The sequence below is a fragment of the Crocodylus porosus genome, unplaced genomic scaffold (genome assembly GCF_001723895.1).
Source record: "Crocodylus porosus isolate Cpor-Errol unplaced genomic scaffold, CroPor_comp1, whole genome shotgun sequence".
Lineage (NCBI taxonomy): Eukaryota > Metazoa > Chordata > Crocodylia > Crocodylidae > Crocodylus > Crocodylus porosus.
In genome coordinates this window covers 2,312,628-2,340,214 of record NW_017728914.1, presented here as the reverse complement: position 1 = coordinate 2,340,214, position 27,587 = coordinate 2,312,628, and the positions used below count along the sequence as shown (strand labels likewise).

Below are 27,587 nucleotides of genomic sequence, written 5' to 3'. Positions count from 1 at the left end.
AACAAGGTGGCTTCTAGGGGAAAAAGTGCAAGCCTCTGGATTTCAGAAGGATTGCGGCACTACTTTCAGAAGTTGCTGGACAACAGTGCACTGATGACTACATAACGTTGAAGCAGTTCATACATCAGCAATTTTAAGCTCTTTCGAGAGATAAGAACTTAAAAACTTACCTTAAAAGCACTCATTTTCTCAAAACACTAAATTATTACGTACCTGTCACTTTTAAGATCACCATTTAGATTTAAAGCTACTTGAGAAATGATTCCATTTGGAAAAATACTATCAACTTACCTTGCGAAAGGCTGACATAAGGGGTGTTATTTTTCGATTATCTGCTGCATCGACATCAGCTCCTGCCTGCACAAGCAACTGCACCACATCAAAATGGCCACCATTAGCTGCTAACCACAACGGTGTATTTCCTTTCTTGTTGCGAACATCAATATGTGCTCCCCTGAAAGAGATACATCACTAAGTTAAATAGGATCTCTGATGCCTGGGAGATTGGAAAGGTTACTAAAAAACATGAAATTTCAAACTGCATTTGAAGTTACAACTTCCATCACTGACAAACAAAACATCACAAAATCCCTTTCTATTTAAGTAACGATGTAAATTAAAACAAGATAAATCTATGTAGTAAAATATGACTGGGGGTGAACCTGCATCTACATTAGCCTTTAACTCCAAGTTGGGTAATTAACAGAATATTTAAGTTCTAGTTCTCATTTATTACAGACTATGCAGCTACAGATGACATAGGAAGTAATTTACCGATTAATGAGGAGCTCACAGAACTTGTAGTGGCCTTTGTCTGCTGCAATTGTTAAAGCCGTATCTCTTGAGGAAGGCACTGGTGGAGCATTGACATCTGCTCCTTTATCAAGGAGAACTCTTCCAACCTCTGCATACCCTCCAGAAGCAGCTTCCATGAGAGGGGTGAGACCAGTCTGAGAGAAAAAAAATATTTGTGAAATATGCAATTTATGCAAAATGCAGTCTGGATGCAACCTTAAGCATTTTAGCCCTTGGAAAAAAAAAATCAGGCCTTTTATTTATGTCTACACTGGAGCAATGAGTCTAACTTCAGGCAAGCAGTTTTTAAAATTTTACTTATACATTACAGTGACCTAGACAAATAGATAACAAATGTCAGCAGATGCAGTATTTAAACTGTAGGTTCTATATTAATACCACAGATTTATTCTCAAGAGAGGCAGATTTCAGCTAAAACATTTTTGCTGTGTATGAAGTAGCTAGCTGTATCTCTGTGTTATGCTCAAAATGCCACTTGAGAATTATACTTTAAGAGTGAAAGCTGTTGGCATTAGCAACGTGTAAGGGTGCACACGAGTGCATGAGCACCTCGAGATTGGCGGTGCCCACCCTGCAAAAAGCACTGCCAACATGGCCAGAAGCATCTGCAGGTGTTCGCTACTTGCCCCCCTGCCCCCAGCCAGCGCCACGACCGCCTGTGGGAGCTCATCGCTCACCACCACCATACTCCCACTGCCAAAAGTGCTGCCAATGCCTGCAGGAGCTTGCCATGCCCTCCCAGCCTTTGAGGGCACACAGTGTTCCTGGGCTGTTGGGACCTATTTACTTTTCATGCAGAAGGAATGGCTAGCTGTTTATTAAAAAGTCACCCATTTGATAAGAAATCATGCAATTCATCCTACACACTATTTATTTCACAGTTTTTAAACAATATTTCTGACTTTTCCATAAACATTTTCTGTGAAACATTTTGATTTGGACAAGAATGGTGGTTTGCTTTGGGGTCAGTGAAGTGGATATAATAACCAAGGGGGTTAAAAGATTAAGAGAACCTGACAAATCTTAAAGTCCACTTGTCCCAAGTCAACTTGATGGGAAAGTTAATTCATGTTCTTACCTTAGCCCTATGTTCAACATTGGCTTTCCTGTCCAAGAGAAGACTGACCACCTCTGCTCGGCCCTGGAAGCAGGCCAGGGTGAGAGCTGTATTCCGATTAGTCTCAATTTGGGCATTAATATCAGAACCCATATCAAGCAGCAGTTTCACTGCAGGTACATGGCCATTCATAGCAGCCAACATCAGAGGAGAAATACCTAACTTACTCCCAGTCCTAAAAAGAAAAAGAATAAAACACCCACAAATATATATTTTCCAGAATTCAGTGAATACTCTGGGACATTCAAGTACATTTTCATTTAAGATGAATTATGTGTGTGTGACATTTTCTAGATTTTCTGGCCTGAAGTACTAGTTCAACACTGATTGAGAACTAAGAGAATAACTACGCACAGCAAATATCAGCATTTTAAAATTCAAGAAAAAAAAGTTTCTTAGACTAAGGTTTTCTGAAATATTTATTATTCTGCAATTTCCCTACATGTATGAATGAATGAATGCCAATCTGACAGTTCCAGAAAGAGAGACAACCCTGTGGCAGAGCACTGTGTCCTCCCTGGACATTCTATCACTGATCTTAAAATATCTTATACAGCAAAACTTTATAAACTAACTTGAATGGGAAATTGATGAACAAGAAATCATCTACACACTAGGTTGTGTAAAGTATGGTCTAAACAGAGACACCAGATTCTTATCCTATTATCTGGATCAGCTTTTGTGACCACCCCTCACTGTCCACCTCTCCTTCCTCTGTCCTTTCTGTCTTGGATTCAAATCATTCTCTCCATGTTATAACTGCTCTGTGCATGTCCCTTCACAGCATCTGATGAACTGAGCCCAGGCTCAAGAAAGCAGATGCAATCTCTCTTGGATTTTGTTAGTCTATGAAAAAGTAAAAGCCTCTCCTACCTTCTGCCATCTTAATCTCAAGTCAGGCAAACTACCTCTCTCTGTTCACCCCATTCTCATTAAAAAGACAGGCAACTGTGGCACTGATGCCTACAGTCAGATGGACTGCAAATTGGCTGAAGGGCCACACCCACTGAGTGTAGTGGACAGGTCATATTCAGCCTGGAGGAATGTGGGCAATAGAGTCCCCCAGGGCTCAGTCCTTGGGCTTGTACTGTTCAATTTCTTTATTAGCGATTTGGATGAGGGGGTGAAAAGCACCCTGTTCAAATTTGCTGATGACACCAAGATTTGGGATGAGGTGGGCATGCTAGAAGGCAGGGACAAGATACAACTGGACTTGAACAGGTTACAGGGGTGGGCGAATGAGAATAGGATGGGATTCAATACTGAAAAGTGCAGGGTACTGCACCTGGGAAGTAAGAACCACCAGCATACATATAGGCTGGGGAACTCCCTTCTCGTAAGCACAGTAACAGAAAGGGATCTTGGAGTCATTACTGATTCCAAAATGAACATGGGCCACCAATGTGAGAACGCTGTCAGTAAAGCTAACTGCACCTTGCCATGCATCCACAGATGCATCACAAGCAGGGCCAAGGAGGTGATCCTCCCCCTCTATGAGATGCTGGTCAGGCCACAGCTAGAGTGCTGTATCCAGTTCTGGGCGCCACACTTTAGGAGGGATGCGGCCAGCATTGAGAGGGTCCAGAGCAGGGCCACGCACATGATCCGGGGACAGCAGGACAGACCCTACGAGGAGAGACTATGGGACCTGAACCTGTTCAGCCCCCACAAGAGAAGGCTGAGAGGGGACCTGGTGGCTGTCTTAAAAAACCAACCAACCAACCAACCAAACAAACAAAAAAAAACTTACCAGGAGGGATCAGCAGGGAGTGGGAGAGACCCTGTTCCTCCAAGCACCTCCCACAGTAACAAGAAATAATGGTCATAAAGTTGTTCCAGAGTAAGCTCAGGCTGGACATGAGAAAGCACTACTTCACTGTCAGGGTGGCTAGGATCTGGAACCAACTTCTAAGGGAAGTGGTGCTGGCTCCTACCTTGGGGGTCTCCATAAGGAGGCTTGATAATTACTTAGCTGGGGTCATTTAAGCCCAGTATTCCCTCCTGCCTGGGGCAGGGGGTCAGACTTGATGATCTACTTAGGTCCCTTCCGACCCTACATTTATGAATCTATGAGAACCAACACTGAAACATCTGTCTCACATAGCAGTTTCTCTGATGTGGAAGTATCTTACCTTGAATTAATTTCTGCTCCAGCATTAAGCAGAATCTTAATGATGTTGACATATCCTCCAGATGCAGCGAGACTTAACGGTGTATAATCAGAAACATTCCTATGCTCTTTATTTGCTCCCCGAGCCAACAACAAGTCAACCACCTGTAGAAGTATAGTAAAAAGGATGTAAGAGGTATGCCATGGGATGCCATTATCCAGGGTGTGGAAGAATTTAACACACTTTAAAAAAACCTTTATGCATATTTTCAGTAATCCCGAGATGCTCATTTAGATTCTTTAACTTAGACACTGTATAGATCCAGCAGCTGATAGTATTCATAAAACAGTCTGCATGGACTGAGGCAGTGAAGCACTTCTCTTTCAAAAGGATGATCCTGTCTAACCAAAAACGCAAGACTAGTGGAGTTTCTTCCTATGAATGGAGGTCTGCGCTTTAGGGTATATATCCAAATCCTGAGAAGTCTGACACAGGAGTTCAAGGGTTTCCCCCAAGGGATTTCCTACAACTTGAATTAAACATTAACGCCAAATCTGGCTGTCAGTTATATACATCTGTTCAACAAGAGTTCAACATTGCCAAAAATGACTGAGGGAACAGAGACGCAAGAGAAAAGGCGAAGGCAGGGCATCTCTCCAGCTTCTTGTTGAAGAACAGAGAAGGAGCTTTCTCCTGGAGGAAGAAAATTTAGAAAAATATTAACTGTGTCAGGTCTCATCTACTGATGGAAAATCTGTGCAACTAATAAGGAAAACAAGCAAATTCTGGAAATACCTCATCTAAAAGGTAGCCAAAAACGTTATAAACTGAGCTGTTAATATTAGGAAAATGGAGGAAGAGGGTGAAAAACGAAAGAAAAACGCAAAATTAAGGAAATTTAACAGGTATTGCTTTAAGTCATTGTATAATCTTTTCTCCATTTCTTTTCCTATTTTGCCTTTTGTTCACATACTGAAGTTTTTACCTGTTAAAGTGAGACCTGTAACACCCGTTTTTTTACTTCTTTAAATGCCTAGTGTACTATAAAAAAGAAAAAAAATCATTTTCCATGACACTTACAAATTTTGGATTTACTCTGCAAGATCCAAAATCCCAAAGTACATGGGAGAAAATCCTGAGATTGAATAATTAAGAGTGGGGAGAGGACCCAAAACAAACACTCAACCTCCTAAAATCCACAGGCTTTGCATTTGGCACAGAATCTTAATGCATCAAAAGTATTGTTTACTTCCTGTGTGCTATAGAAGCTAAGACAAAAGCAAAGGCACAACTAACTGGCAACAGACATTCTGGGATTGTTTATACCTTTTTTTTTTTGGTTGCCAATAGATTCTTCCATTTTTTCCTTAATGCTGTACGAGTCCTATCACAAACTTGTGCAAACCTACCCACTCCCTTTGCAAGTCTTTTTCTTCCCTCATGGATCATTATACTTATTTCTTTCCAAAAACGTGAAACACTGTGCAATAAACTTTTTCCATATACGTACTGATCTTCCTCCTCTCTTTTTTTTCAAGAAGTAGGAGGCGAAAGTCAGGTACTGAATCATTAAGTTTAAAAACCTTGTGGAAAAAAAATTAAATGTTTCACTTCAAGGTAAAATAAGAGAAGAATGAAGTCATTCACATACAACAACTCAAACGCAGTAAAAAAGAGAGAGAGAGAGAGAAAGATGTACCTCTTGGCGTCCACCAGAGCATGCCAGTGAAAGTGGTGTGTCTTTTGTGCGCTCAGACTGTGCCTCTATATCCCCACCTTTGTCTAGGAGGATTTCCACTACGCCAACATGTCCAGCAGTTGCAGCCAGAATTAATGGTGTAAAACCTAATTCAATAAGGATCATGTGAGAAAACTGACAAACGTAACAGATTACTGGTAGGTATGAAAGTATGCCCGAATGGGTAATCAGTCATAAATACCCGAGTCAAATACAAGAATAATCATCCTTAGATGCCACCCAGAATATTTTAAACTGTATTATAATGGAGTACCCATTGTGGTACAGGTAAGCTTAAGTACTTTCTGCTTAAAAGGTGACTTAGGCTAAGTCTAAACCACAGCAAAACTTGAGTGCAACCACCCTCAAAGCTCCTTTGCAGCAGAACCCTCTTTTCTCCAGCAGCTCCACCACTCCTGCTGAATGAAAAGTGGTGCAACGCACATGTAGACACTCACACCTTCAGCTAGCTACCAGTGAACTGCCTGAAGTGCATGGATGTGCATACACTCAGGTAGTATGACAGTGGTAGCTGCTGTCTGATACAGAGCTTCTGCAGAGAGAGGCAGGTAAATATAGCACGGCCTTAAGTACTCTAACATCCACATGCTTGCTAAGGCTGTTTTGAAATATCCTGTACCTGTTCAGGAAGCTGGGTAGTGAAATCAACCAAAATTTGGGGTCATTGGAGCAAGAAGTTCAAGATGTAGACCCCAAAACACAAAACTCCACAAAGTCACTTTTTTGAACATCTGGGGGGTCATCTTATGGCTCCACGGTGTTCAACTGATTTCAGTTCCTTGACATCTCTCTCAGGCAGGCCATGAGACTCAATGTTCCTTTGCAGAATCAATACAGGTTTCCCTCGCTTTATGCGGGTTCCATATGCACAAATTCACTCTTATGTGCTGACCCTTTTTATAACAAAAATTTATTATACGCGAGGTAAATTCACTCTTATGCGTTGGGTGGGGTGGAAGCCTGCAGTCAGCTGCTTTATATGGTGCATTGTGGGAGTGATGTACACCAAAACAGTCTCCTGTGTGGATCTGTGCTCAACGCTCGATGCCTGCAACACATTTCTGTAGTTGCCATCCCCATTATGACAGTGGGCTCTTGGTGAGCACCAGAATTGTCTTGTAAAAGTGGTAGAAATGGGTCTGGGGTCAGTACAGTCGAAGTCTTGGAATGCATCCCTATTTGTTACACTGTAAAGTGGGTTCCCTTTATGCGATTTCGACTTATGCACTGTTTTCCAGGAACGCATATACAGCACAAATGGAGGGAAACCTGTATGGGAAACATTACTGAAGGAGACCTGCCTCTCCAGAAAGGGAATTCCTGAACACTCACAAAGGAGACTGAAATGCACATGTGCAGCAAGCCCAAAGAAGTCTGTAAGAAGCCCTCTGTCATAGGAGCTGGATGGTACAAGGAGACAATCTGTGGTCACTGAACCTGAAATATTAAGTCTGCCTACAGCATTCAACTTAAGCACCACTCTCAGCAGAAAACTTAGGAATGAACTACAGGCACTGACACTTTTAAAAGTTGTTTTTCTTTTTAGGAAATGCACCTGCAAACCTGCACAGCTAATTATCTTAAATAAGATAAATTACATGTGCTCTAGGTAGATATGAGGGGATGAGTGCGTGCTATATTGCTGCTTTTCAGATTACTATGGCAGGGCACCAGCACTGATTGATCAATTACTACTGTTTAAATGATTACGCAGTCAGGAGAATGTAATCATGTTTCCTGAACAAAGGCCCTGATTATATTTAAGGTCAAGACATTCCTGATGCAGCTTCTAATATGAAGTGTTCATAAGATTAGGTTCCTAATCTTTTTGGAGCAGGGCTAGGGAATTTGGTATGTTTCTATACTGTAGGGACTAAAAGTGAGATAAGGCTGAAGTGAATGAGTGTGGGGATTTACTGCTTGTCCACTGCTACATGGTAACTGCCTAAGCACATACTGTTACTCTATAATAGATGAAAACTAATCAGTGGCAACTGTGAGGGCTAAACTATGAGTTACAATTCATTTCCTGCAGGGTAACAGCACACACAGACAGTTAACATGGAACGCCTAATGTATGGCAAAGAAATACATTTCTTTTACTTTCCAAAAACTTGTTTGTGCAGTCATGCCTACTCCTAAAGTCCTAAGGGATATGGGGAAACAAAGACAAGGGTGAGGCTAGTGGTATACATGGAGTAACTCAAAAGTGGAGATGTAAGAAATGAAATATACACCCAACTCAAACAATTATTTGTAAAGCTTACCCTTCTTGTCTCGGTGTTCGATATTGGCGCCTCGTGCTATCAATACAGATACAAGTTCTTCATGACCACCTGCACATGCAAGGGTCAGTGCAGTATCATGATTACTCTCAGTCTGAATGGTAAGAAGCAAAAAAGTGTACATTAAGTTTTTTCTGACAGTGAATTCTCAGTTCTAAACATATGGCTACTGGACTTCAAAATTTCAAAACAAATCACTAAAGCAGATGAATCTGTAGTCAAATTAAATTACTCACATGTGCATCAATGTCAACTGAAGGATACATAGGGAGTACAGACTGAGAAGCCACATTGCTTGGCGTCTGCGAACAGGGCTCCGGTGTAGGAGATTCCGTGGTGTGTGTGGAACTAGTGGAGCCAGTGGGCACTCTGCTATTCACAGCTGAAAAACAACATTAATATTGTTATACTGCTCTTAGGAATTGTTCATTTCAAATTAAACAAAGAGGTACAGAGTCTTACAATGCATTTCCTAAAAGCACTGTATCAGCTTGAAGGGGCCCCTGAAAATAACAATTTATAGAAACTTTTCTGCAAATAAAAAAGCAAGTATGCTGCACTGCATTTGGATCAGAAAGGTGGTTTTACAAGGTTAGTTGCAAATAACCATTAATATAAGTTACTTTTTTAATACTGTAACCTCAGCTGTTACAGTTCAATGTACACGTTCACTCTGGGCAGACACTGAAAGCACTTAGAACTAAAAGCACAATCTAAGAGTTGGAAGATAAGGAACAAGTCAGGAACTCAGAAGTACTTCATCTAAAGGGTTGTGAACATCCGTACAAAGTTGTCAAGTAAGGCAAATAAAGAAAGAGTCAAAATGTGAGTTCCAGATCGCTTTAATTTTGTTTCAGTGCCAAAAACAAATTCAGAAGAATAGAGGATATCAGTAAGGATGTAGCAGTCTAGGAAAGTAAGAAAGCAGAAAAAGTTCTTGTTTATTTCCCCTAAACGCTTCTATCATTTTGAATCAACCTTTTGCGAAAGAATGGAAAAATCCCATTGTGAAATTAAATCTACACTTCAACTGTGTAAGAAACCTGTTAGTTTAAAAAACAAATCTGAAGTGCATTAGGGATAGTAACCCAAAAATAAAGTCCAGAGTCATAGAGTTCAAACAAAAGACTAGGAACAAACAGAAAGGCCAAAGAAAAGCACATTCTTAGCATATTTTAAGTTCAGGACCTCAGCATAACCTCAACAGCACTATGGATCGTTACTATTTTTGAGGAAAAACCAAATGAATTAGAAAGGCTCCAATAGGAAATCAGATGAACAGAAATATTCCCTATTTCTCACTGATTTGTTTCAATGCCTGTATGCTATTATAAAAACCACAAATATGAAAATCACATTTGGACGCAAAATGACTTTTGTAGAAATAGGAGATCCTGTAAGCCAATTTGTTCTAAGAAAATCTGAACAAAATGCACAACTGACACAAAATGGGTAGTGTTTTACAGTGTTTTTGCCATATGCAATTGTGATGACAAGTGTCTGATGAGCTCAGGTGGAAAGAAAGCAGCGTTATCTGTTTTCACGCAAATATTCTTAATAGAAAAAGGATGATGAAAAGAAAAGAGAGGTCATGAGCAGATTTTTTCCAAAATATAAACATTTAAAATGTTTTGACAAACCATTATTTACTAATAGGAAGTGCAAATACACTAGCTAAAAGACAACAGCTTATCATCAAGGATAAATATCACTGTAACTGGGAAGACCAAGAAATATGATATACACCCTTCTCTAAATCTCAGTATATTTGATGTTTGTTTTTGTTAACATGGAATATCAATGATATATTAAAAAACTGAATGGATTTTAAAAAGAATCAGAATGCATTTCTTAGAGCTGATGAAATTTGGGGAAAAAAAATCCTCTGAGGTGGAAGATTTCACATACAGTTCCAAAAACACTCAGTGTAGTGTCAGATGTTCACTCTAGTCACTACACAAAGTTGAGCGTTAAATTTGAATTACAGCATAACAGTGATGATGTCTTACACTTGGACTCAAATGGAGTTCACTTCAAATGCCAAGTACATCATGAACAAATCAGGTTTGTATTATAAAAGTTTGCAAATGTAAAAAAGTTCTTACACTTCATTCATTTAATATGGATTAACACATACCTACCTTAGCAGCACGCTTTGATTAATTAGGCAATGTAATACAGTTAACATATACGAAGCACTATTAAGTGCTACGTAGTAAGTGGATTTCCAAAGATTACTCTGTCCAAAGTAAAAAGAAAATTACGCAGTTAAGGACTAATTCCCTCTAAAACAAGATAGACCCTCCGTAAGATATGTATTAGCACAATGATTTCACATCCTACAACCATTACATATTTAATTTTTTTGGAAAGGAAGAAGAAAGGTAGCACACAAAGGGATACTACCTCAGATAGTTAATGTCTTTAAGATTCCCTATTAAAATACATTTCCTCTTAATGTTGAAGAAATCAAAACTTTAAAAACACATAACAAGGCCTAAATCCATTCACAGGGCATTGCTTGTTCAACTTTGTACAGTAATGGATATTGCATAGTGGTTCAAGTTAAATCCAACCACCAGCTTGCTGCAATATCTGATGACTGATAGGGAAGTCAATAATCTTTAACTGCTTTCAAAAGTTACCTTATCGGCAAATTTTAGATTCCTAACCTGCGATTCTCTGTGTTGGTTATCAAGCCTGAAATTAGACCAATGAAAACGTTAATGTAGACTAAATGCTCAGAAATATCTCGTAAAGGTTTCTAACATTATCTGGAAGCCAATTTAGTTCAGTGAAGTATCAAATCAAAACATCTATTAATATCAATGTGTAGGTTGGTTAGGATTTGCTTTTATTATTTTATTGAAAGATCCCCAAAGAACCCCTTATGACAAGTAACTTTTCCTTTTATCTTGACAAAATATTTATATGGGACCATATTTCACTAAGGTGGTACCACTATATTTCACCCAAAGTTTATGATTCGGCATTATAAAAATTACAACAGCAACGCAGGTCATCTATCAGTCTCATTTGTGGAACACGGAAACTCAGGAAGCATAGCAACACTGAAACCTTGATTATGAGAGGGTGCTGTAGAAGAATGGGAGAGTGACCTTGCCATTTCCTTTTTAAAAGCAAAGAAATCATTATACTTGAAAACACCACATGCCCAATGTATCCTTGCCAGACTACTTAGCAATTTGAGATGTTGGGGCAATTTGCAAATGACTAAATCCTATTGCAGTATAATTTGAACTGCAGATTTCTAGTAGCAACAGTATGAACATGTAGAATTATAGCCATCCCACATTTTGGCTGCCTTCAGCAATAGTACTAAAAATATATTTTGATGGTGCAGCACAGTAGCACAAAAATTAAGACGGCCTGCATGAATCAAACCATAGTACCAAGACAAAAAAAATGCTATTAAAGAGAAAAGGTCCAATGGAAAGCTACAAAACAGATGCTCATGTGGGGCAGGACAGATTTAGTGGCTATTGTAACTGGAAACGTCACTGCCAGTTTGTGAAACAAGAACAAGAGGAAAAGATTCCTCATGTGGGAACAACCCTTCCTGGAGAGATTTCATAAACAGAAGAAATGGTCATACTTTCCTGGATAACTTCTAAGCTGGTTTTTAACCTCAGAAGCCTGCATAATTCTCTATTTTTGGCATACTCTTGAAGGATTCTGATACAGTTCACCATCTGCACAGTATCAAAATAGCACTATCTAGAAATGCAAGAGCAAAGGAAGAAAAGAAAATTATAGAATGAGGAAAGGGAAACTTCACTAAAGGATGCTGGGACAGATGCATATGAACATAAAAAACAGTCCTAGGATCTTGTGTGTTCAATGAAGAATAAAGCAGGAAAATTTAAATTGGAAAGACCCCTATACTGATACGCTTCATGAACTGGTATGACAAATATCAGTATTTGGTGGAGGACCTGAAAATCAGTTATTACTATATAATTTAGCAGACACCTTCAACTAGGTCTCTAAAGAATTCTGCAGGATTTAACTGAAATATATTATGTTTCATCCATGACATCCATAATTTTGTAAGTCAGACAAAATGCTAATGACATGAAGGCCAAGTTTTTGCTTTACTTTTAAAATACAAAAAATATTTTTCTTGGTGTGATTAAGCCAAAAGTTTAACTGCAAGAATTATTAAAGAATTTATTTTAAAAAACCCCATGCATTTAACTTCATATGCCCTTCCCCCCTCAAATAACATATTCACCCATACCCAAAATTATTGTGAATTTAAGATGAATACCCAAAATTAGATTCTACACATGGGAAATTTATAAATCTGTTATAATTTTCCAAGTATAGAATCTAATTATTAGAGGCTTGTCTTAAATTCATCCCCTGCCACTGCAGGGCAAGCGGTTTGCTCTGCCCCTGCCCACCAGACCTGGCCCCGTGCTTCCTGTCTGTCCCCCCCGTTCTTATATCCTCTGGCACCTGTTTCTCCACTGTATGCCTCCCTGCTGCTGTTTGCCAAATGCATGTAGCTTGTTGCCCACCACTTGCTTCCTCACCCTATACCTGCCCCACCCCTTCACTCCTGCCCCCACCACTTACCTTTTGTTGAGGCTCTGGCCCTGTGCTGAGCGCAGGAGGCAGGCCAGAAATTGCTGCCACCACAGCCTCAATTGTTGGGAGGGAGCGGGAAAGGGGGAGGGAAGATGGACAGAAATGATAGTGAGGGGGCAGAGGCAGCAGCTCTGACTCCAACTCCAAGGCTGAACCCAGGGGGAAGGAGAAAAAGCCTAGTCTTGAATTTGAGTCAATACAGTAGTCTTGCCATATGCAACTCAGGGGCTAAGTAATACAGTATAGGTTTTAGATGTTTCCATATATTAACTTTTAGAAGGCACCTGTATAGACCAGTTTTATTTAATAAACTTTCTGCCTGAATAAGTATGAAGTTTTCATAGCTTACCTATGTTGATTTTAAGAGTTATTCTATAGTTTATGAAGTAAAGCCCTGTAATTTTTTAAATCATACTTTTGTTAATCTTTGCAAATAATTTTTATTCTTTCTGGGATTGGTTTTTAAAGATTACATTATGAATAGGTTTGACATTAGACAAAAAACAGAGAATCACAGAGCAGAAACTAACTTACATGAGACCCTATAATTTTACATTAGGTTGTTATAGCAATTTTCAAGAACACTGGCAGGAGTTATGGCAGTTCTAGTTTGCAGCTAAAGATAGATGTCAGTTGTTTAATCTGTAAACTGATAAATATAACTTAAGTTTACTGTCCACTCTATACTAAGACTGCTAAGAAAATTAATGCAATTAACAATTTAGGTTTATTTCCCTTGATTTTTCCATGGTTGTATATTTGTAATATTTCAGTATTGCATCATACACTGATCTCCAGCCTTTGCTGGTCCACAAGCAATGACACTGAGGAAGTCACATGCTGCTGGCAACCTCACTTTGCTCCACCTGTCAAATGGTTTTGAACTTTTTGATCCCCTATAACCACACTCAGATTAGAGTATCTTGCAGGTGGTATGCGTTTCATCTCGCAGATTAGGGACTACTGATGACTCCTTTTTATAAAACCATTTCTTGAAATAAATAAATACTACCTTAAAACTCTATTCTACTGATTAACACTTCATCTTTTCTAACCAATGATAAGATATCTGCTCTGTTTCGATCAAACAGTATTCTAAATGGGACGCTAGTATAGACGACTTCTGTTTTCCACTTTAGATTATACTGCTTACCAACACTAGTTCAAAGAGTTATCCAACATTTCACAATGCAGTAACTTAAAAAGTAATCTTGAAATAACAATGACAAGACATCACAACAGATGTCTGTTATAGAGAAACATTCCCAAATGTGGATTTTAGAGCCAAATATTAGCAAAATGATTGTACAACAAACAGAAAAATTTACATTTTATCAATTCAGTTTCAGTTCATCCAACCAAATTTTCTGAGGTGAGAAATCCAGACAGACAAAAACAGTGCAAAATTTATGAAAAAATATAGAAAAAGGAGGCTGACCGGCACAAACTGAAGAGAATAGAAACAAATCTTAATAATAATCATCAATAAGGAAGTTAAGTTTGTGGTCTTCAGCAGCAACAGACCTCTAAAATAAAAGTGGCTAAATGAGAAAGCTTATCCTGTGTGTATGCAATATGAACTACAATAAAACCCCAATATCTAATGTCTTGCCTACCAAACCTGACTTGTAGTAGAGTCATTTAACATGGTGGAGCCTGCAAGATGACAGTCAAACCCACCATACATTTCAAAATAATCTGCATTAATTTATGGCATTTCTTTCCTTTAAACGCAGTGAATAACCAGAACAATTCCATCCATCTTTACCAAAATCAATTAAGCCTTGAGCCTAACATGGCACAACTGCAGTAAAAGAATTCACAATTTTGTTTTGTATGACACTACTAAAAATTCCACTTTAACTAAAATGTTATTTTAGAATGAATCGGTTCAATTTAAAAGTTGAATTTAATTTCCCTAATTTTGCTTAATTATAATTGAAGATGGGTATAGCCTGGCAGCTTTACTGTAACTTGATAAACAAGGTAAAAAGTCAAGAGCTCCAGCTTTCTTTTATAAAACTCAATCCCTCCTCCCTAACATCAGCTGCCCTATGTGTTAACATTGTACTCTCTTTGCAGCTGATGCACTAACTGGCAGACTAGTTAATATAAATAAGGTTGCTGGGGAAAAAATTAACAGCTATGGTGAAGGACTTAAAATTCAGCAGAAATAAAGTAGTTCACATTTAACATTCAGTTTCATAGCTGGTAGGGCTGGAAGGGACCTAAGCACGTCATCAAGTCCACCACCCTGCCACGGACAGGAAAAGATGCTGGGGTCAAATGACCCCGGTGAGGTGATTGTCTAGCCTCCTTTTGAAGACTCCCAGGGTAGGGGCGAGCACCACTTCCCTAAGAAGTTCCAGTTCCTAGCTGCCCTGACTGTGAAGTAAGCGCCTCTTGATGTCTAGCCTGAGGCTACTCTCAGTCAGCTCATGACCATTATTCCTTGCAACTCCCAGTAGTGCTCAGGGGAACAGGGACTATCCCACTGCCTTGCTGGCCCCCCTTGGCAAGTTTGTAGGTGGCCACCAGATTCCCTCTCAGCCTTCTTTTGTGGAGGCTGAACAGGTTCAGGTCCCATAGCCTCTCCTCATAGGGCCTACTCTGCTGCCCCCTGATCATGCGAGTGGCCCTCCTCTGGACCCTCTCCATGTTGTCCACATCCCTCCTGAAGTGCGGCACCCAGAACTGGACACAGTACTCCAGCTGCAGCCTGACCAATGTCACATAGAAGGGCAGGATCACCTCCTTGGACCTGCTCATGATGCACCTATGGATGCATGGCAAGGTGTGGTCAGCTCTCCTGACTGCGTCCCCACATTGGCGGCCCACGTTCATCTCAGAATCAATAGCGACTCCAAGATCCTTTTCTGCCTCTGTGCCGAGAAGGTCAGCACAGAGCCTATAGGTACGCTGCTGGTTTTTCCTCCCCATGTGCAATACCTTGCACTTGTCCGTATTGAAACCCATCTTATTCTCTGTAAACTGTCCAGATCTAGTTGTAGCCTGTCCCTCATAGAATCATAGAAGTAGGGTCGGAAGGGACCTTGTAGACCTTCAAGTCCGACCCCCCTGCCTGGGCAGGAGAAAAAAACTGGGCTCAAATTATTCCATCCAGGTAGGCATCAAGCCTCCTTTTAAAGACCCCCAGGGCAGGAGCCAGCACCACTTCCCTTGGAAGTTGGTTCCAGATCCTAGCCGCCCTGACTGTGAAGTAGTTCTTACGGATGTCTTTTCTAGCATGCTCATTTCTCCCCACATCTTAGTGTCATCTGTGAACTTGAACAAGGTGCTTTTCACCCCCTTCTCCAAGTCGCCAATGAAGATATTGAACAGTGGGGCCCGAGCCCTAGGGAACCCCACTGCCCATGTCCCTCTAGGTTGAAAATGACCACCACCACTCTCTGGGCCCTCCAGCCAATTTGTGACCTATCTGACTGTAGGCGTCAACACCACAGTCGCCTAATTTTTAATGATGGGGTGAGAGACAGTGTCCAAGGCCTTCCTGAAGTCCAGAAAGTCTACGTCCACTGCGACCCCTGCATTCAGGGCTTTTGTGACCTAGTTGTAGAAGGCAACCAGGTTGGTCTGACAGGACCTGCCTCTAATGAACCCATGTTGATTGCCTCTAAGCATAATCTCTCCTGCTGGTCCCTTGCAGATGTGCTCCTGGATTATTTTCTCAAAGAGCTTCCCCAGGACCGAGGTAAGACTAACTGAAGTTTCTAAAACTAACTGAAGTTTAGATAAATCTTCTTGAGAAGTCTGTCACTAATGCACTACATCAATACTAAAAGCAATGGACAAACTGGATTCTTGACCAAAACCAAGAAGCTTAAAATCACTCTTGTTCATCTTTTGGAAGCTTAACTCTTACTTTTATGAAATTCAGAAAATGTGTTTAAGTGGAACAATGGTAACAGCAGTTACAACAGCAGCATGTGGAATCTGGGTTTCTGAAAACTATTCATTGTTACACTCTTGTGAACGTACTGGATATTAGGATAAATTTAATAGCAGCAGTACATGTCTAAGTGGCACTAATATATAAAAAATAAAAACTATTTTGTAATGAAAACTAAATGTGTATGTTCTATGAAAACTTGTTCTTAAATGGCTGCAGACATTGCAGTATATAGTTTAATGGTATTAACTGATAAATGAGATATATATAGACACTGTTAAAGATTACATATTTAGAACATATTGACAGGGTTTCTCAATTATACACAAAATAAGCAGTAGTCTTCAGTAAAAAAGCAAGCATTTTCAAGTAAGAGGTCTGTATATTTCACATTTCAATCAAAGCATGTTTAGTAAATGTAAATTAAAAGTAAATCTTGTTAAAAGATTAAGCTATTTACGGTATAAGTTTTGAAAAGTTAGTTACGTTATGTAATATACACAAAACAACAGTAGTACAAACAGATTTTTTTCTATAAACTAATTTCCTGCAGGTCCTTCTGTTGCTATTACTTTCCATGTGAATGGAGATCATACATGATCTGAGACAATCTACAACTGCTAATTGCTTAAGTGAACATGCCATGTGCCCTTGCTTGTGCCAGATGCGCAAAAAAAGTTAGCAATACTCAGTCCGAAGATTCAGCTCTTTAAGTCACATTATATATACTATCCCGAGTTTTCCTTACTCTGCTCTGAAATTTCAGACTTCAGACAGTAAGAGTAATTTAAGAGTAATTCACAGCTTCACTTGTTACAAATTAAGTGGTTAATTCCCAATTTAATTCTCTGAAGAAACATTGCCTGGGGTACAAGAGAAAGCCATGCCAGGTAAGAGGGAACTAAATCCTACTCCCTAAACTTCTGGAGAATTTCTCTGAATGACAGACACCACTACTAAAAAGAAAGTGGCCTTGTGAGATATATAATGACTATCTAAAAGTACTCAACACGGCTGTCAGGGAAAGGTGCAACACGGCTGTCAGGGAAAGGTGCAACACGGCTGTCAGGGAAAGGTGCAACACGGCTGTCAGGCCTGACATGCTCTTGCTTGTGGCAAGTTACCAGTTAGGAAGTTCCTGCAAGCCAGTTAGCAAATCCTACTCTATATTTACAAAAATTCAAGATGAAATTAGGCTGATTAATCAAAGAGGGGAAAAAAGACAGGAGAATAAGGGCTAAGGAACAGACAAAAGGAGCAGAGAAGAGGTGAGATACTGGATAAAAACTAAAAAAGCAAAGACCATCAAGGAGTAGTTTGCCTCTAAACATAACTGTGACCGCATTTAGATCTTTCACATCTTCGGCAAGAAACAGATATCCTAACTAAGTACCAGAAGCAAGCTCTACAAAGTTAACTTTTCCATAATGTGACTAGTAAGCATGAACTTATTTAGGGAAATCTTGATTCATCTTCATATAGCTATTGGCAAAGCCACAGTTGTTTTGATCTTTGCTTTTCATCCAGATAGCCACTGTGGCATATTCATCCCTTGGTTCCACCACCACTTGATTCCCTTGGACAAATGGAGCTACATATACTGTTTTCAAAATTTTAAATTGTTACTATAATGACTGAGGTTTAGAATTTGCTCTGAAAACAAGTCGGTTTTATAGATAAGTACTGAAGGGACAGACAGACTTGCATGAGTGTTTAGAGTTTACACTGTATCAAACATTTCTGGCAGAAAGGACAGTACATTTGTCAATGAGGCAATATTTTACGTACTTCACCGGAGACAACTGCCAATAAAGAAAATCCATGTAGGTGTGAGGCTATATATAAAACCCCATAAAAACAAACAAACAAAAGAAAAAAATTATTGATGTTTTCAAGTTTCCCCAATGGCCTCTTCTAACTACACATGACTAGGTCTGTACCACAGAAAAAGAAGAGGTTGCAGTGGCTGCAGGTGTCCTATAAAGGAAAGTACAGCACTGTTTTCAGCAGTTTGGCAAAAAGAAAAAAATGTTAGAATTGGAAGTGACTGTTAGGATTAATAGTACTAGTAAGGACTATTCTTAAGCAAGTATTCCCAATTTGGAAAACCCCAAGATTTTGTTTTGTTCTGTTTTTTGGAGGGAAGGAGAGAAAGGGAAACTGAGCACACAAATTAATGTAAAAATATGTATATTTCTTAACCCACCTGCTATTAGGTCATCAAGAGTGTCGGTAAGCGTCTGGGCTGGAGTGGCAACCATTAATCCGTCTGGTTCTTGAACTAACAGCCCCTGCCCATGTCCAGCAATTTGCTGATGCTGTCCTATATTCTGCTGATTACCTAATGCTTTCTGAAGTTCAAGAGAATCTGTCCCATTATAACCTAAATTACTGGAAAAATTACATTGCGATGTTGGCAAAGGCTGGATGGGGACAAACTCTATTGGTTCAGCAGGTGGTGAAGACTGTTGTTGCTCATCATCTTTAGACAAGACTGTGTCAACCTGAGGTAACCCTGAAAAGTTATCCTCTGGTAGACCCTTATCTCCTTCCACTTCTGGAAAGACACCTGTGTGTGGGCACTGTTGCTGCAGGGGAAGTGGTGTGTCTGTCTGACCTTTGGTCTCCAAATATTCTTTGGTAAACTGCTGTTGTGTTTTCATCTGCAACTGTCTTTCCACTTTCTGTAGCTCCTTCAGTATTTTCTTCTTCTTCTGTACTTGCTCTTCTCTGTTCTTTTTAAGTTCTTCAATTTTATCTTTATTTAACGGTTCACCTTGAATTAATTCCAATGATTTGAGTTGTGCTTTTTCAATAGCACTAATTCTCTGTCCAAGTTCATTCAGCTTGCCTTCAGTCTCTTCTACTATGCATTCCAAAGGCTGGTATGGGTGAAAAGGTGGCAGTAGGTCCTTATCTGCTACCTGCAGGGAACTTGACTTCTGCTTGGATGTACCTAAGCACATGAAAAATGTTTGAAAAAATGCCATGCTGAAGTTACCCCATACCTCCCCTCTCTTCCCACCCAAAACTTTACAACTATTGCTCCACATCTGTGAAACTGAAGTAAGGTAAATTGGATTATTAAAGACTACACTCCATATTAGAACAGATAGCAGAAGGCAAATTAAAATGGAATTTTCAATGTTGATCCTAATATTCCCTTAAACAAAGCTATTTTCAACAGTATCAGTGAAATTAAATCAAGAGTAAGCAGTCCAAAGGCAGTTTTAGCAATTTACTGAGTAGCTTGAATAAAAGTTGTTCTAGTATTCAAAATACAGTAGCAAACTAAATCTAGCAAAAGCACAAATCCTTTTACAGAGGCTAGCTTCCCAAAACTAAAAGCAACAAGCAAAAATGTCCACATCTGAGAGAGAGGCTAGCTTGACAACAGTACTAGCATTTCATTTTGAGATGTGTTAAAAAATGCTGTAGTATTTCTTCTCTCTGATAAGATCTTGGCAAGGTAAATTTAAGCTTCTCGCACTGACTTTCATAGTGGACATTTGAACAAATTTCATCATAGAAATTTAACTTCCTGTTTGATCTTCTCCACTAAGTAACCAACAAAAGGTAAGTTTTGGCTCAATGATAAAGCAAAACAACACAACCCTCCCCTAATAAACAAAAACACCTTAAAAAATCTTTTCAAAATCATGGGGAAAAAAACAACAACCCCCTCCCCCCCAACTCTCTCTCATACATCTCTACAAATGCTTATAATAAATCACTGCCTTCAAGGAGACCAACCTTGGTTTGAAAAGAAAGTCTGAGCTGCAAAACAGCTCCACTGCATGATAACTCCAATTAGACATTTATGCTTCAAGCAAGACTTACTATGCATTTAATACCAACCATATTAGTATGAAAAATGTTTCAATAAAAATGATAATAATATGAAAGGTGATTCCTCATAGCAATATTTAATATATTTAAATAATACTATGAGTGATTTAAAGAACTGAAGTCAACTTGAAAATTTACATGCAGACTACACTAATTCTCCACTGAAAGTCTGAGTTTAAAAAGTTTATAGATCTAGCTAGATCTATATTCCTCTAAGTACACGGTGTCCAGGTTTTTCTAAAAACGAAGCTGTCTGAAACTTTTTAAACTCAGATTTGCAGTGATAGATACATAGATAGATAGATATCAAAGAATTTACTGAAAAACCCAAAGCAAGCAAATGCACAACTAATTATGAATTTTCACAGCATTGCACTGAAACATTAAGCAAGGGGACAACACCTTTTTCTGCTTTTTTTTTTTTTTTTTGACCCACTGGAAGCATCAGGTTGCATAGTCATATGCTATCTTTCAGTCTCTCCAATTCTGGAACAGCAACTGTGCCCACTATAACCTATGTTTAATCTATATTACAGGGCTGTTACCACCATAGCTCTGGTGACAGAGACCCTTTCGTGTCTAGACAGCTGTCTTAGCACAGTTTTTTTTCTGTTAATTACACCAGTTTCCCCATGTAGGAGAAATTTTACTGGCAACAGCTTTTTTCTGCAGGTTCTCCCAACACAACCATTTGGCTATGGAGTGAAAGCTTTGGATACTTTTCCCAACACAACTATGCACAACTTCACAGTGTAGACAAGGCCCAGAAACAAGCTCAGGACTGCTCTAAAAACTTCCTGGCTGAAGCAGTTCCTTAGGGACTACTGCATTGTGCATGGATCTTGCAGTGTTGCCTTGTGGTTTAGCCCCCACCTCATTTGTGTTTTCCAGTCACCTCTTGCATACCCCCTAAAAGAGGGGATATTGGGAAGAGAACAAGCTACATCAACTTTTCATCACTCAAGAGGAATCCTTAGTAAAATGGTAGAACCTGGGCTGATTAAGTCCACTCCATTGAAGAGACAACTTACTCCTTCATTCCAATCCTGCTTTTTACTGTGACAATAATTATCAGCCACTAAGTCTTGTGACAGAAGAGGAATACTGGAGAATTATACGGTTAAATGGACAAGCCATTTTTAAATTGCGATCTTTTAAATCCACAGACATGAAGCTGCGGTGTCAGCTTCTGCCAAGTAAAACCTTCGATGTAGTTTCCACATGCTTTCTGCAGCAGTTAATCTGTGAGACTACTTTCCTCAGACAATGCTTTTCATTATTCCCTGAGCCCTCACTGATTAAAATATAGGATTTTTACATAATTCCATTTTGTTTACACAGTAATTTTTACACCAATAATCCAGTGATGTGAAATGGGTAAATACAGTAAGTTTTTGGTTCATTCTTTTTTGAAAACCTTACCAGGAAAAATAAGTGCTATGGTTATATGAAAAATGTAATCACCTTAAATGAACACCACTAAAGAGCAAGTGCAGGAGAAACATTAAAACAGAATGAAACCAAAAGCTGTACTGTTTCTGCTAGTTTGATCCTTTAGAAATGGAACCTTTACCTACATTATTAAATTCCCCAGCCCCCTTTATTTGAAATTGCTGACGCATTCCGACACCTCCAGAAACTGTCATTCTAGCAAACAGATATAATACCATAGTACGAGCCATACAATGAGAGTGCAACTATTTGCAATCTTCTATTCCCATTCTAGGGTTTTACCTGGCATCTGAATGCCTTCCATATAAAACTACCAGTAACAGACCATGCATGGCTCTATTTCATTATGTTCACTGTTCCAAAAGTATCAAGAAAATTTGCAAGAAGGGAGGGGAAAAACAGAGTTAGAGATTAAGTTACTTTGTGTTGGTCAGCAGGAACACTTAGCCCAGGGTGTTTAATGTTGCACAGAGATCTACTAACTTTCACACTGTGATATAATGCAGGCACCTTGACAGTTTTCAAATAATTTTACAAACCACTCTAAAAATTGTTTATGATCACTAAACAAAGTTATCTCCTGATATCGTGATAAAATCCAAAAAGAAAGTAAGTGGTCATTAACCAATTTACTCCTTTTCTGTTACTTGGGCTGTATTAGTAAAGATTTTATCCTTTGCCAGGGTAACATTTGGCTCCAAAGAATCTCCCTGAGGTCCTTCCTAAGAACCTATGGTCTCATGTTAAGCCATTCTATCATCAATCCTAAGGCTACATATACTTGAACTTCTCTTTGGGCTTTTGATGGAAAGGGAGCTATGAAAATAATACAATTAACAATATCTTTATGCCATTCCACTCCTCCACTGTGCACAAAAACACCTTGGTTGTCACAAGTAAAAAACTTCTCTAAAATTCAAGAGAAATAGCTACATTATAGTCTTGTACCAAGACTCAAACCTCCTAGTTTATTCAAGTATAGTAGGCTCTCAGGCCCATCCCTAAACTGTTATTTATAGAGAAAATTAATCTGTAGCCTAAATCCAGATCTTGGGATCTTCAAATCTTCGAAGATGAAGCCAAGCCCAATAATGCTCTTGAAGAGATCAATATAGGGTAACACAGATCACTTATGGATAATTGTAAGAGATAGATACTCTGTAATTATGAGAAAAGGAAAATTTTAAATCAGTATCTAATTAGTGGGAGATGTTAAATTTTCAGATTACAAAACATTTTCCCTGTAACTATTAGAAACTTGTGGCCTGTAATCTTCAGATTGATAGGAAGGCATGTAAGAGGTAGGGCTGAACATAAGCATCTGAACCTTAAGTGATTTTTCAGAGGTTCGACAAATTAAACTGTAGTTTAAAATGTCTAAAGTAGTATTATTTGGTTAGCAACTACAATATTCAAACCAGTATCTAAAACATTTTTTTTGGATAATCTAAGATCAACCTAAGCACTGTTAACATTTAAATCCTTAAATATTCAAATGTAAAGCTCTACGCAGTGTCTACTGAATAAAGGCATAAAAACTTTGCTCCTCAGCTCATGTATTAAACAGTCAAACTCATGATGGGATTTCAGTGCTGACAACAAGTCTTGCATCCAGGATGCCACATTCAGTAACACTTGTGAAATCATAATGTTGTATTTAATATCCTACTCTTCAATAATAATGGCTGTCACAACAACATCAAATGACAGGAAAAGATGGATTTCAGGAGGAAGTCCTTATTCAACAAAGAACATGAACATTTAAATTGCCTGTTTATTTTCAGGTCCCTAAACTTATTAAGCTATCCATAAAACAAACACCCATTTGATTATAAACAGTACACTTTTAATATCAAGGCAACACCATATCCTTTAACCCATAGATTGCTTAGATGCCACAGGACTTGAATTCATAAATGCTAGGCAATCTTGACTTATGCATTTTTGACACTCTTTCTTGCAAAGATTAATTTTGGGAAAATATCAAAGGATGTTTGACACTGGCAGGACAACATTAACAATTCAAACTAGTTTGAACATCCAACAAGCCATAAGAACTGAAACCTGAACATAAACTTCATCATAGTTTATTCATATGACAAAAGACAGAAACATTTTAGTGCCCTGAGTGCACTTAGTTCTACTCCTGTGCTGTACCTTTTAATCATAGTGCTAAAGTTTCGGTAGTATGATTACTACAATGAGGGGCAATCTGTTCCCGATACTTGACTGGCAAGATTTATTTCCATAATATAAAAATTTGACTTCAATATTTTACTGTGTTTATTTTAAAGAGAATATAAAATACATGAAATATTATAAAGAGTGCATACTACAAAAATGCTGTAATGTTTGGTAGAGGTACAGAACGTTCATCCTAAATCTTATTTTACAGTCAGACAATTCCACATATAGGAACACAGACTGACTTCAGTGCTATCAACATTTAGTTAAAAAAAATAATAATAATCAAGCTTTATAAACAAATTGGCTGTGTGAAAATGGCTACTGAACCCATTCCAGTTTTAAAAAAATTCTACCCTTGCTGGTAGTACAAAAAATATAGCTGTGGTACTAAATAAATCAATCAATCAATCAATCAATCAATCATTTAGCTAGCTTCCCATTGAGCTATGAATAACAAAACAGTTGAACTATCTGTTCTTTGGCACAGCTGAAAGTTAGAAAAATAAAATCTTTATTCACACACCAGGAACATTTGATCTTAAGTCACCGAGACAAACACGGGACTTACCAGGCCACTTCCACATGGCAAATCTTCAAAATGTAAGAATTTAATTCAAAATTTGGAATTACCTTTAAAATGTAGATGGAAGCAAGCTAAAAAGGACAGTGAAGAGCCTTATCAGACACTTTCATTTTTGGATACTTATTTCAATTCTTAGTCTCAATTATTAACAAGGGTAATTAATGTGTATATCTGGAATAAATATTATTTTATTTCCTTTTTTAAACTATGTACTTCTAAGATACTTCTTCGGGATACTTTAAAAAAAATCAGATACGATTAGCAATGAAGAATCTATCATTGCCTTCCCCAGTCTCTTCAAAAAAGGTCCAGAAAAACAAAAACATAGTTTCCAGAGCAACTGTTTTAATCTGCTCTTTGGAACATCTTGCTAGTAAGGAACAAATGATCAACACCACTGAAAACTCAGCTTTTGCCAGAGTATTGATAATTCTACTAGGTAAACTCAACCAATATGAAGAAGGCTGTTCAAACCACATGCTCCCACAGTAAGCATCCGGAAGCCAAAAAAGACGACTCCAATCTTTGCTCAAAAGTCTCCCATCTTTTAACTATCAACTGCTTGATGTTCCAACTAGGGTGTTTTCAAGAGCTTATCCCAACTATATACCATTCTCTGGACTCTAATTCTTGAGTATTCAAATTTTAACTATCATTCCCTGACCTTGGTAATTCTAAACTACAATCCTTATTAGCAGTAGTCACCTACAACCCTTGACTTCCTTTACTAAAGGATTATTCACTTGTATAGGACTGAGAACCGAAGAAGGGTTCTTTGCCCTTGAAAACTTGTCTAAATCTCTCCTAATTATGCATTTGGTTTAATAAAAGATCTCTTAATTCCTGAACCATCGTGGCAACATCATCACTTCAACAGTAACACTCATCTAGGAAACCCATTTGATCTTAACCCAAAATCTCCCCTGGAAAATCAACCTTTCAAGTTCAATGAACCGCAAAAAATATCTTGGGTATTTTGAAACCCATTCATATATTCTTTAAATTTTGGAAGAAGTTTAAATTATTTTATGGTTCTCTCATAACAACTCTCCAAACCTAAAAACGTTTGCCATCTCCACAGGTTTCCTGTTTATCAATAAATCCAGCTCCATCTTTCATTCCCATTATATGCTATCCTCCAGGAATATTCTTTTCAGCCATGGGACTTCTGATCCATAAGGTACCCTCTATTCTCGGAAAACTGTTAACTTTTGACTATTTATACCATGATTGACTGACAGGGAAGAATAAGCATAAGGAGAGATTCAAGTTCAAACTCTACAATAATTTCTAACAATTTTCTCAGTGATTTTTGGAATAACATAATTATAAGAATACACTCATGTTTATTGCCCACTTAAATATCAGCCTTGTTTCACTGCAATATGGGCCCTAGGTGTCAAATGCAAGTTTAGTCACAGTAATATATACCCTAAAGAAAGAAAGAAGACTGATAAAGGAATATAGGAAACAGCCATATGAATATATTAGTAGTTGAAAAAATTAGTTTAATGACAGACTCAAAAAAATTTTACCAATTAGCAGGTGGTGACACATTCTACTGCACTGACAAAAGTGTCTTTGGACCAGAAATCACAATGGAAAGACACCCAATAATTAGTGAACAAGGTATTTTATCTTTGGCCTAAATGGCTAGATTTCCATTACTCTGCCTCACTTTACAGCAAATGGTCATTTTAAAGGATAAAATGGTTGAAAAAAAATATGAATCTTGCAGCCAATTCTGCTTTTCAGGAGGGTTTTTTTCTTTTAATGCAATTTTTCACCAGTTTGCTTGTATTCCAGCTCAGCTCATCTTGGCAGCCTTGATCAACAGTGTTATTTTGCCATTAAGTCAACTTCTGACATCTCAACTGCCTCATTTTAAGCACTTTCTGGATTTTATTCCCACTCATTCAGTTAACAGCAGTTAATTTCCAAAAACCCTACTTAATTTTCTACTGACTTCAGTGACAGAATTAGCTAACTTCTGTGTTAGCTGAACTAAGTCAGTCCTGAACACTTATGAAAATCTTAACTTAAATTCTAAGATTTAGTTTACTAAGCAGCTCAATTCAAAGTAATGTGGGTTATAAAAATCACATGATTTACACCTGTACTAAACAGTACCAAGTCACTCGGCTCCTCAGGTATTTTGCAATAGTTTAAAGATCCATTTTGTTTCTTTACGCAGGTTGTTTCCTTTCATTCTCTTTCCTCTGTGTTCTTTTATTAAAAAGCTCTCAAAAATAAAACATCTACCCTCTTCCCTCCAAAAAAACAAAAACCAAAACAAGACAATGGTTCTTTTGATTACATTTTGGAATAGACTCCATATACAAAACTTGTTGCAAACCAAAGATCAACTGAACCCTAAGATCTGCAGGTATTTTTCCAACTCACTTTTAATGTTGAATGGTATGATCGCTACATTTTTTCCAACACCTTCCAAAAGTTAAAGTCTTTTAAGCTGCAAATCATGCAACATAGTATTATGCTCAAATATATTACTTCTCCCACATCCTCTGCAAGTGATTTGCAGAGCAGAGGTGTAAAGGTGTGAAATGGGTAAGGGCTACAGATGGCTGAACAAGATACAGGTTACATAATCTTAACTCAATTTCCCGATTTGGAAAAAAACTTTTGTTTCTTTTAAACTTTAGAAGTCTGTTTGGAATTTAGCCAAGATGTAAGTTAGTAGTAAGGCACTGAGCATCAATTTACTTCATCTAGTTTAGTGCTTTTTTTTAAACAAGCAGCATCATAAGTAATCAGAAGTCTCTGGTCCTGAAGACTGACAAGAAAAAACACTGATAAGGGTAGGTGAATGACTTAACTGAGAAAGAGTATTGCAGAAATCAATGAAGCTTGGGAGAGAAAACAGAGAAAATGGTATCGGAATCT

The 27,587-nt window shown here is 38.3% G+C and overlaps 1 protein-coding gene across 1 annotated transcript in view; it reads right to left on the bottom strand.

The window, feature by feature from the left end:
• The window catches only part of ANKHD1 (ankyrin repeat and KH domain containing 1), a 171,483-nt gene that overhangs the window by 24,230 nt on the left and 119,666 nt on the right, over positions 1 to 27,587 (bottom strand). The window contains exons 15-22 of the mRNA XM_019534707.1: positions 18,819 to 19,568; positions 8,325 to 8,470; positions 8,071 to 8,182; positions 5,744 to 5,889; positions 4,066 to 4,208; positions 1,895 to 2,108; positions 775 to 950; positions 292 to 454 (exon numbers count right to left, since the gene is read on the bottom strand). Of these exons, the coding sequence (XP_019390252.1) occupies positions 292 to 454; positions 775 to 950; positions 1,895 to 2,108; positions 4,066 to 4,208; positions 5,744 to 5,889; positions 8,071 to 8,182; positions 8,325 to 8,470; positions 18,819 to 19,568 (1,850 nt within the window). The remainder of the gene's footprint in view (positions 1 to 291; positions 455 to 774; positions 951 to 1,894; positions 2,109 to 4,065; positions 4,209 to 5,743; positions 5,890 to 8,070; positions 8,183 to 8,324; positions 8,471 to 18,818; positions 19,569 to 27,587) is intronic.